Source organism: Leptidea sinapis, chromosome 17, assembly GCF_905404315.1.
Source record: "Leptidea sinapis chromosome 17, ilLepSina1.1, whole genome shotgun sequence".
NCBI classification, from domain to species: Eukaryota; Metazoa; Arthropoda; class Insecta; order Lepidoptera; family Pieridae; genus Leptidea; species Leptidea sinapis.
The window spans coordinates 6,539,189-6,551,618 of record NC_066281.1 but is presented as its reverse complement, the minus strand read 5'-3'; the positions used below and the strand labels follow the sequence as shown (position 1 = coordinate 6,551,618).

The following is a 12,430-nucleotide window of genomic DNA, read 5'->3' as shown; positions in this document are numbered from 1 at the left end:
GAAACAATTTCATTACGACAGCAGGGTGCATATTTTACGAAGTAGGTAATTGTTGATGTTATGATATATTATTGACAAATTTATATAAAAACATTATTTATTTATTATATACAGAATAACGTCTGTCGGGTTAGCTAGTACAATAATAATTGTGTGTGTTTAATGTACACGCGACTCAAGTTATATTTTTTTATTTACCAGCTATTTTTGTTTTTCTCACAAGGTACTTATTTGTATGTTATATGCTCACAACATTATTATAGTTAGTATCTTTTATAAAATAGCGGAAACTGCATCAACAGAATATAGAATGTTATTTCCGTACAAATATGAGTTACCAACAAGACGAACACAAAGAAGTTTTACTGCAAAAGAATTTACATAGTTGTGGTAAATAAATAGACATACAATATACGAGCGTATAGACGAATGAAGCGTGCGAGTGAAACCTCTAACGGAAATACAGCAAGGAAAAGAAGTAAATCGAATGTATTCTTGCTGTAGCCGTATTTTGATTGACAGGTCGTAAGCAGTCAGCCACTCTCAGCGTTAGCTTCTCAGTATTTTGAATATTAAACCACAACTTAAAGCACACATTGCCATATCACAATCTGTCACGTATTATGGGGGCTGACAGGTCGTATATACGCTAGTATATTGTAAGTCTATGATCACTCATCACAAACATGCCTCTGTCAGTGACCGTCTCTAAAGTTACACAAAACGTTACAATTACCGGCGTCACGGCGTAATCTAAAGTGACCTTTTTTTACGAGTCCCACTTTCTCATAAGCCTCTTTGAACAGAGATTTGATAATTTTAGGTGAATGTAATACGAGTGTTACGTAAACAATATTAAAACGAACGAGTGCAATATTCATTATGTCACTATGTCGTCGTCTTAACAAGATGTTGTTTATATAATAATGAACAAGTATCGTGGATCACTTGGTACCACTACAGACTATACTACTGTTACAAATACTACTCGCCACTCTGATATCTTGACAACTTGATAATTCTTGATAATGTAATGTATGTTCATAGGCACATAAGTGAATTTGCCAGAAACTGTCATAACCATAATGTTAACACCAGAAACAGACATAAACTGATGATGCCTACTACTCGGCTAAGTCGAGTAAGTAAGTCTTTTGTGGGGCGATGCTTTTACAACAAGATCCCAGAAAATGTTCAAAACAAAAGTATTACGTTATTCAAACGAATTGTTAAAAAACGTTTGTGTGGTAAAGGTTACTATAACATAAATGACTTTCTTAATGATACCACAGATTGGGAATGGAGCGACCGCCCTCAGGCTATTAAATAATAAGTTTAATTATGTTACTTTGTAAATGTTACTTTAATTGTAAAACATATTTTTGATGGAAAAAAAAGCCCGCTGAGTTTGTTGCGCCCATTCTTCTCAGGCCTGAGGCATTCATATTGGAATCGGTGGTAGATTTTTTGACTTTCAATAAGTGATTTCACATCCTATTTTGAATAAAAATATTTGAATTTGAATTTGAACTATAAAATAAAACATTCAAATGCGTCTTACGTCATTTGATATTTTTACGAAATTTCCTTTTTTACTTCGATAAAATTGGTCGACTATAACTGACTTGTGATTTAAGGCTAATAAAATATTTTATAACAGTCCTAAATTGCAAATTGCGTCTTTTAAACAGATTCGGCTTTACCATTGTATTTAAAGCACAGAATAAAAAAATTATCAGTTTAGACATGAGAAAATCCGGCGTTGTTACGTTTGTGAATAAATTATTTATTAAGTAACACATCAATTAATATAAACAGTGGGGCCCAAAAATGAAATAAGCCTCTGTTTGCAGCTAACATTAAATAATAAAGAAAAGACTTAGAAAGAATCTAGTTCAGAATATTTAATTATAGATAGAAAAGGAAAGCGAATCGATTGTTTCTGTAATATATTTTGATTGACAACTGACAGACACTTTGGTACTTGTTTGAATTCAAATTCAAATATTTTTATTCAAAATAGGATTCAAAATCACTTATTGAACGTCGAAAACTACCACCCATTCAAAAGAGACTGCCTCAGACCTGAGAAGAATGGGCGCAAGAAACTCAGCGGGCTTTTTTTTAATAAAAATATTAAACTAATATAGCTAACGCACAAATTGAATTATCGGGCTGTCGGCTCTTCTATACATTGTATCCACGATGCGATACTTTTTCAGTAGAAAGTTTAATAAACTTCGAACACACTACATTATAATGATGATAATGAATTTCCAAGAAGATGGGTCCATGACCAGAAGCAGTCCCAGTCACTCCCAGGATCATTAACTTGAATCTCAAAACCGGATTGTTAACCTTCCTACAAACAACATTGCATATTTCCAAAAAGCTAGTGGATCATGATATTATCATACTACAAATATTTCACTTTAAGTTTTTCGTTAGTAAATTTGTGTTTATTCTTAACATAGCATAGATTTTAAACAATATTACCTATAACTCACATAATAAGGTATATTATATATAAGGTTGCGGTACATTTTCAGATTGGGACCTTGGCACGTCTAGGTATTTTCCTAAAGGTGGTGAAATGAGTGAAATAGGATCCGATGGTGCTGTGAAGATGACGATGACGGTAACATTAACTGATCAACAAACTCGTTTACACTGTGCCTGGGTTACACTAAATAACATGATATTATATGCAAGATATAAGTTCGCATAATACCTTTATTTATTTACAGTGTTTGTGGATTGATGCATCTACTGTACTCAATATCTCTTGTTTTTTTTTATAAATTTACATTCATTTTTAACTTACTAGTGTGATGACGTTTTTATGTTTCTTTACATAGCTTATAATTTAAATAATTTGTAAAACGATGACGCTTTATTCCAACTTCTTCTCATTAAGCTCAACCTTTTTCCGGTATACTATATAACTTTTGACGTGAGTGTCATTTATTTTATCAAAATCAATACAGTGAGTTGAATTAATTAATTTACAATCAGTACTATATGGACCATTGGTTGTTATCGAGCAAATTATATTATAAATCATGATAATGAATCAATGATAAACATACAATCAACAAGCACTAGTAACAGGACACGATGACATAATGCTCCCGAAAGTCCAGAGTCTACAATTTAGTATATCCAGCGTGTCACGAAGGGCGCAGATAACATTATCTTTTGAGTACTGCCCTTTGACTGGTTATGTATTCTATATGTATATTGTCATCGATAACGAATGTGTGATTTCATAATATTACTAATTAATGCAACAATAGCTTGGTTTGCTTATTTAACTGTTAACAGAAATAACCTTAACCGTAATCATGAATTAATAAATTAATTAAAAAAAAACATAAATCAGCAAAAAACAGCCGTGCGCTACAATAGCCAGTGATCACTGACACCTACATGCCCCCCCCCCCCTGGAGCTGAGCTGTTTGAAATTTTTTAATCATTTACTTTAATTTTTACTTTTTTTTATGTTTATTATATAATTTAACGTCGTTATCAACATTATTATGTAGATATACATCAACTATATAGCACATAATAATCCGCTTCATCGTATGACCACTTCCACGTTCGACCAATCTGTGGAATGAGCTTCCTTGTGCGGTGTTTCCAAGACGATATGACATACACCTTCAAAAACAGCGCGAACACTTTTTTATAGGGCTGGCAACGCTGTGGTGATTCCTCTGGTGTTGACATATGTGCGGCGGTGATTATGTCCTCTATGACATATAACAAACTCGGCGAAAAAAATCTATAATGCGGAAGAAAAAGAGTATGTGTCGCGCGGCGGATGGCGAGTGAAAGAGAAGGAAGATCATTTGTTTGTCGTTGTTGGTTATATGTGGACAAGGTTTGAGTTAATAATGGTAACAGGAATAATTGTTAAATCGACATATTTAGTCGAAATCTTTGTGAATTTAATCGTTTATCCCTAATGTGTGCTTTAAAATAAGTCTTTAGAAAAACTATAAAATTATCGTAAGTAATTAGTTGTTGTTACAATATTTTTTCATTGTAAATATAACAATAAGTATTGTGAATCTACAATAGTTAGATTTACAATTTACTAACTTACGTTATTTACATATTTAAATATAAGTAATCTGTTTGTTATTTTTTCGAAATCGTTGTTGTAACTAAATAAAATTAAATCATAATATAAATTTAATCCAGGTGGTTGTGTAAAGTATTTTTATTAAGTAAGTTACACGTTTTAGAGTTTTAATTAAAGTGATCAACATAATATTGTGAATACATTTATCAGACTTACGATGTTCTCTTATCAAACAAATATTAATTATTATCATGTTACTAAGCATTGACAACTTACTATAGAGAAATGACAGTCAGAAGTCACACAACAGAGTAGTCAATAACCTTGAGTCGAAATGCGATTTAATGAAAGTTACGCGTTATTTTATATTGCATGCAAATAACAGACTCCAGATGAAACTGTCCGGTTCAGTTTCTCTTGTACCCTTTAATATACAGAGTCTAAAGCTTTCTAATAAACAAACCTCCAGCCAATTATCACTGGTGCAAATATGTTTAACGATATGTTATATTAAACCTTACCAATATGATGATAACATATTTAGTATTTTACGAATAAGTCAATCTGCATTTTGATAACTTATACAATCACTTAAATCACAATCATTTAAAAAATGCTACGGCTACAGAATTTTAAAATATGTTTGGCCATATTGTAAGTAATGTAACATAATAATAAAAATACAAAATGGAAGATTAAAAAGAATTTATATAAACTTATTATTGTTTAATATCTCTAATGTTATATTTTATATTTGTGATAGAGACGTGAAAATGTAGTTACTTCACGGGAGTAAGTTTTTTTTTATAAAGGACGTGGTATGGCCACGGTTTCAATTCATTCGGCCAATGCAATGACAACTTTATTTATCTACAAATTGATCTAAATGTTATTTAAAATGAATTTTAATTACGTTATTTTTTATATTTCTGTTATAAATAGCAAGTAGGTATGAATAAATGAAAAAATATATTATTTTAAATTTAAGTCATAGTATTACCGATGTGAAATAGTCATATTATATACAGATATTTTGTACACATATTTTTTTATTAAGAATCTCCTTCATGCATTTGGAGGTTATATGCAGGAGGAAAACAAAAGGCACTAGAGCGGAAAAGAATAAAGATAAGCTTAGCACATATTAAAAAGTAATATCGAATAACATTACTGAATATAGACACTGGCTCTACTTGACTAAAAGCGTTTAGTTTGGAGATTGAAGTAAATGTTTGATTATTCCTTTATGAAAGAGGAGGGCAAACGAGTGTAAGGGACACCTAATGTTAAATGATCACCGCCGCCCACATTCTACTGCAACACCAGAAAAATCACAGGAGAAGAGGTACCCACGCGGTTTTATGAAGGTACCCATGTGATGTCGTATCGTTCCGAAAACACCACACAAGGAAGTTCATACCACAGCTTTGTAGTACGTGGTATTTACGACAAGATAACCTTTTTATATTAGAAGTTTTAAAATAAAAAACGCAGTTCTTATACACACATAACAACCAGCCAGGAAGGACACTGCATTAATAAAATGATACATATTTTATATATAACAAGTTGATCATAAATATTTACAATTTTAATACATAGTACTTATAATACTTAATGGTAATATCCTTACGATATGTAAAGAACAATCATTTAATATCAACAAACAAGTTATCTTGTCTACGATTGAAGTTACGATATTCATCCTACTTGACATTTGGTGTTATGTAAGTTTCATTATCAGTCGTTCATCCCAAGGCACATATTATAAAAAAAAATTAACCCTGTCCATTGATTATGGTTCAGATATAATCTTCAGATATAATCTTCATCTTCAAACATAAATAGTATAATTTCACATAAAAAAAATGAAACATGAAGAACACGAAATACTACTTTTATGTGAAATTGTACTATTTATGTTTGAAGATGAAGATGATATAAAGACTTAGCTTGACTTTGAACAAGCTGTGTAAAGTGAAGACTGAAGAATAGAAAAATAAAAATAAGACTTGGCTGTATGGGCTTTTGACCCCTTTGACTGTCCAGATGGACGAACAGAACCAAAAAATAAAGTTTGTGGTTCAGTAGACATATGGGTTAGAAGAAGCCTAGTAGGTAATTGAAGTATGATGCGCGCATCATAAAAATTCTCTCTGATATTTTTTCCCTAACGCGCCAAAAGAAGTAGCTATAAGATGAAAAAGCATTTAGTAGAATTTATCCACAACAAAATTAATAAATTCGATTGAGTACTCACAAGTGCCAAGGCGCTTTCTGGATACCATTTGCAGGGGCGTAGAAATATTGTGAGGATTTCATCATCATCACCAAAGTACAAGTCTTTGTTCTCCTTCAGCAGTTCCCTCAGTCTTTCTAAAGCCTCTCTCACCCTCTCTGGGGTTTCCCTCAGTTCTCTCTCAGCTATCTCTCTCGTTTCGGCCGATAGCTCCACATTTCTCTCCAGTCTAAAGTCATTCGACGTCATATCTTTCTCCGTACCTTAAATAAATATTTTAAAATACTAAAAAATAACATTTTTATTATAATAAAACATACAATCTGTGTATATTAGTAATAAGTCTATAATATTAAGATTATCATTTGTGATTAATGAGATGGGCCTTAAAATAAATATAATATATGTATAAATATATATATCAACATAGGAAAACTAACATAATAATATATATAGTATGTAAAATATATGAGGTACTTAAACCTAAACTTATGAAGGTTCTAATATATTTAAAATTATATCTGTTGTATCTTACTATGTTAAAATTTACAATATAATACATAAAAATGTAATCCTGGTGTAATGCAATTCAAAAGAAAACAGAAATGCTGTATATATGAAACACTTTAATTCACTAAAGGTATTACGATAGAACTTTGGTAGACTTTGGCATAATTGTTTCGTTTAGTAATATAAAACAATGTTATTTATAAGTTATTTGTTTACCAGCATTATTGGAACTTATGATTTATGAATAACAAAGCCACGGTCACAAACTAGTTATTGATTATAATTAGCAAAGTGCACGTTGTTGCATCTGTGACATCATACAATCAACGAAATAATTTCAGTTCAATCAACTTCACACGAGTCACTCCTCGTGTTGCACCGTGTACGGTGTACGGTGCCAAGACACGACAATATTACTTCAATTGATCACTTTACATAAACTATTCCAATTTCAACCTAGTTATTGCATTCGTAAAGGTTAAACATAATATTACTAAATGAATTATTAAATTGTTCGCAATTTTCATAAATTATGTTGAAAAAAATTTTGTAATATTAATAAAGTTAAATGTAAGTGTAATTATTAATAATACTTTTATTGTTTGTTAATTTATTACATCATCTAAAAATGATTTCTTTTTCTTACTCCACAAAAAAAAAGATTGACCCTATTCGTAAACAATAATTTAGAATAGAAACCTTACAACTTGTGTAAATTACAAAAAAAAATATAGAATAGGTACCTGTATATACCTGTCTTTAGTAAATGCACATAAACAAACAAGACACAACACTACTCGGTCAAGTTTTTTTTTTATTCCAGTCCCAACGCGAATTATTGTGAAAAAACGCACTAACCTCACACGCGTAGTGGAAATTCACGCGCCGGCGTAAACAAAGGGCGGGAAATCGATCGAGCGGCGGGCGATAGAGTGAAGCGAGTGTGCGCGCGCGCAGAACCGGCGCGGTTATATACACACTGATAACGAACGACGTGTGCCGCCCGCCGACCGCCGCAGAGGGTGAACACGACCAGTCGGGGGTCAAGCAGTCATCTCAACATATGATACACTTACATACATAAGTAAATTGGATATTTTGTAAAAGACTGTGTTAATTGGTAATTGTTTGCAGCACACTGCAAACAATTACCAATTACAATTAGAATTTTTCTCTGCTTGTCTGTACGTGTATCCGGAAAAAAGTAAATAGTAAGAACTGAATATTTTTATTTCCAATTTTGCACAAACATTAATATGAGAAGGCCAACTATTGCCTATAACGGTAGATGCAGGTGATTGTATTATGGCTGCTTATAGCGACTAGTATATTTATAATTAATTATTAAACTTCTTATACTACCGTTCAGAATATAATTTCACTTTTATCCTCGTAAGTCCTATCATACCTTTAACCTTTTCACACAATTTTTTTTGTATTTGTGTTTTACGCCAATTTTTGACGTATATGTGAAAACCAAAACCATGCCAAACCACAACTGTTCGAAGTAAATCCATCGAACAGCATTATATTACAAATATTGCTTAGTAGATAATATTAATTACTTATAACCATGCGTTGCCTTTAGTAAGGCAGTACGCGAGTAACCATTGATCGGTCCGGTCCTAGTTACCATTAACCATTTGCCTATAACCATTACAGGACTGGTCCGAGTAACCATTTAATAGTAGAGATCCGCGTACTCACAAGTAGAACTAATAATTATAGTTATTTAGCAAGTGTCATAGATTAATTTAGTATCTTAAGTAAATAAATACTTTTACCATAAAACCAATATAGATATCTACCCCTAAGTGCACCCCTTTTCAACAACGGCCAATCTCCTTACCATTGGATAACTAATGAAGAAAAGAAGTTGTTTCTCACGCTGTGAGCTTGTTACTTACACGTGCTTAAACTTAATAAATTATAAAAATATTATAATTATTATATATTCTAGTTCATGGTTGCTGTTAATGTAAACATTTAGTTTTAATATTTGGCAAGGTGCAAAAATTGGAGCGTCGTCAAACTACATCTAAATTACTTATTCTTTCGTATTATTTCATTATAATTTATGTTTTCCTACCTTATACATTTGATATTATGAATAGCTGTGATTTTTATGTATGCATTTAATAATAATAATAATAATCAATTATTTCCATACATGAGATTACATCCATATTTGTTAGTACAAACTTACAAAATTGTGTTAGTAATAACTTTATTATTTAATTTACATATTAAGAAAAATAAAATAAAATAACAGGCTGGTCCGTGTCGACTTCCCGATGATGACGGTAAATTACTACACGACTGCGTGCAGCCGTATCCAACGAGCCAGCATCGGGGAGTCCCACTGGTCCGACAGCGTACGCAGTATGGTGTTGAGACTGTCGTGCATGCAGTGCATGGTAGAAGCGCACCGCTTGCGCATGATGGCCGCAAAGCCATCTGTATGAGCTGCCGCGAACATAGCGGAGGCGCTGCAGTGGCGCGGCAGTCCCATCAGCACCCGGAACGCGTTATTGTATTGAACACGGAGATCGCTGTATGTCCGCAGTTGACCCACAGGCTGCAGGAAAGCCCGGGCCTGAAACCGAACTGCGCGTCGTTTAGCGAGATGTATTTATCCAGATGCTTACCGAGCAGACTATCCAGCACTTTAGCGACCACTGTGGCCAGATAGATCGGTCTATAGTTGTTTACATCTGATGCATCATCAGTTTTATTTTTAATTATTGATACAACTATAGTGCGCATCAGATTACCAGGCAGATGGGAGTGACCTAAACACAGGGTAAAGAACATAGAAAACACTCTGGGTAGGTGTACACCCGCGTGCTGCTTGTGCTCAATGCTAAGGCTGTCGTGACCCGGGGATTTACCCCTCACTATGCCTCTGATCACCGCAAACACTTCCTCCGCAGTAAAATGAAAACTACGCTCACTATCATCCTCAGCATCCGGATCCTGCCGCGCTGGTCCCAGAGGAGAGTGCACCCTGAACTGGTGGGAGAAATTGTGGCAATCTCGCTAGGCTCGTGCACTCCTGTCACGCTAATGGGGAGGCCCGGCATATGATTTGCCCGGATTATGTGTGTTCCAGAACTGACCGAATTTCTTCTGTGGGTGGAATTCAGCTATAATATCCATTTTTATTTGTTGTTGATTATTTTGACATCATTTTAATTTTCATTTAAAAGCGCGCTATTTAAAGCAAACCTGAATTATTGATGTCGAAAAATACACATACAACATTGCTATAGTTTTGATCTTTTCAAAGTAGTTTCGGTCATAATGATTAAATACGATTTGTACCTACTAGAGAGTACATTCTGTTATAGGCACAATATTAGTACATCTGTTATTGTCTTTTATTATTTAGGATTGAGTGAGGAACAACTTCAAGATATTCCAAGAGGAGTTAAATTTCCTTCATCGTCCGTATCAGAAACTGAATATATTATCTAGTATCTACCCCACAACAAGGTAATCCTCTAAGATGAGCTTGGTAGTTAAGTTTCATTCAATAAGTTCTAAATCATTTATTTGATAAATTATGGAAATTACATTTTTTGATACTTTTGTTCCTGCAAATACCTACACTAGTCTAGTAACTTTATTGCTTAGCCTGAAATAGAAGCCTAGTATTGCTAGTATAGCTTCAAATCTGACAACGATAAGCGGTCAAACCACAATGCCTATACAAGTATTCAATCCAATAACATTTGTAATTGATGGGCACTGGTACTTAACTAACTAAAGGGATACAAAACAAGAGATGCTTCAGACCAGTATAAGGGTCGGATGTAGCTCTGACAACAACCCAGTCATTGAGGTCAATATGTAGACATTACATTAATACTAATGCATGTACCTACTGTGTCTATTTGTTTGTTCAACATTTTATACAAATAACTCGAACATCTCATTTTGAACATTATTTTTGTGGTTGAAATTCAATCGAAATAACATTTCCTATATTAACATTCTCCTATAACAACGAACATCGACGATTGTCCCGTGTTGGTACTTCTGTAGTTCTAGTTTATAACGCACACACGGGTAACATCTCCTTCCCTGGACTATCATACCAGCCGGGAGACGTCCACTGCTGGACAGAGGCTTCATGGTGATCTGTCCTGCGCTGCCCTTATCCAACGTATGCCGGCGATCTTGACCAGATCGTCGGTCCATCTTGTGGGGGGCCTACCAACACTGCGTCTTCCGCTACGTGGTCTCCATTCGAGGACTTTACAACCCCAACGGCCATCTGTCCGTCAAACTATGTGCCCTGCCCACTGCCACTTCAGTGTCGCAATCATTTGGGCTACCTATGTCGGTAACATTAGTCGTCCTACGGATACCATTTCCATAGCCTCTCCATTGCTGCCGTGGCTGGACTAAGGGAGCGCGATTGTTAAAAGTAAAATTACTCTAATTTAACCTGCAGAAGAGTCAGGCATTTATCAGTATAGTTAGTCTCGAATCTCGGGTGATGCCCTACCGCCATCACCTATCAATTAGGCGTGACATCACTTCACCCTGCTCCATATACTGTCTCTATAGGGTCCGCCCATCTATTGCTTTCATCGAGCTGGTCTCGAACAAACTTGTATCAACTCGAACCTATTTTAGCACGTGTTGTACCAACTTACTCTGTGAACTGCTCGATCCATTGTTATCCACGTAAGCGTCGCTCCACTGTATCGCATTTATCATGGGGAGTGTTCTAAGAACTTTTTGACCCATAGACTTCGAATAACTATCGTATAAACGACCCGACAGCCTGACAATGCGTTACCAATTTCAATTTGTCAATGTGTGTGTTAGCTATTGGCTTAATATTCAAAATACTAAGAAGCTAATGCCAAGCGTGGCTGCTGGCTGTTTACGACGTGCCAATCAAAATTGTACTGGAAGTCCAGTGGTCAGACTCCTTTGCACTGGATGCCGGCTAGATTATGGGTACTACACCGGCGCCTATTTCTACGGTGAAGCAGTAATGTGTAAGCTTTACTGTGTTTCGGTCTAAAGGGCGCCATAGCTAGTGAAATTACTGGGCAAATGAGACTTAACATCTTATGTCTCAAGGTGACGAGCGCAATTATAGTGCCGCTCAGAATTTTTGGGTTTTCCAAGAATCCTGAGCGGCACTGCATTGTAATGGGCAGGGCGTATCAATTACCATCAGCTGAACGTCGTGCTCGTCTAGTCCCGTATTTTCATAAAAATAAATGGTTAATAATAGTGCGGATGAGGCCAGCGCAGGACTGTCGTCGTGGAGATCTTTGGCTGAGACCTTTGTCCAACAGTGGACGTCTTCCGGCTGATGATGATGATAAATCAAAATCGATTACAGAAGTAAGAATCTCTCCACCTTTTCTTTGTCTAAAGCCAGTGTTTTTCAATCTGTGGGTCGCGATTCGCGAACCCCTGAGGAGTTAGTGGTAGACCTAATATCATTGTGATAGTCTGTTAAAATTAAATTATAAATTAATCATCTGACTGATGAGGTCGCCAGAATTTTTAGAAGGCGTATAAAGGTAAATTGTTGATCTTAGATTTTTTTACACTCGATATAT

At 34.7% G+C, this 12,430-nt stretch overlaps 1 protein-coding gene across 3 annotated transcripts in view; it reads right to left on the bottom strand.

The window, feature by feature from the left end:
• LOC126969267 (retinaldehyde-binding protein 1) overlaps window positions 1-7,818 on the bottom strand; it is a 52,454-nt gene extending 44,636 nt beyond the window's left edge. The window contains exons 1-2 of one of the 3 annotated variants that reach the window (XM_050814648.1): window positions 7,698-7,818; window positions 6,351-6,592 (exon numbers count right to left, since the gene is read on the bottom strand). In XM_050814648.1, coding sequence (XP_050670605.1) covers window positions 6,351-6,578 — 228 coding nt within the window. In that variant the 5' untranslated portion in view covers window positions 6,579-6,592; window positions 7,698-7,818. Of the gene's footprint in view, window positions 1-6,350; window positions 6,593-7,582 lie in introns of all 3 variants that reach the window. The other 2 variants (XM_050814647.1, XM_050814649.1) reach the window with 2 other exon arrangements.
• Between the last annotated feature and the right edge of the window lie 4,612 nt (window positions 7,819-12,430).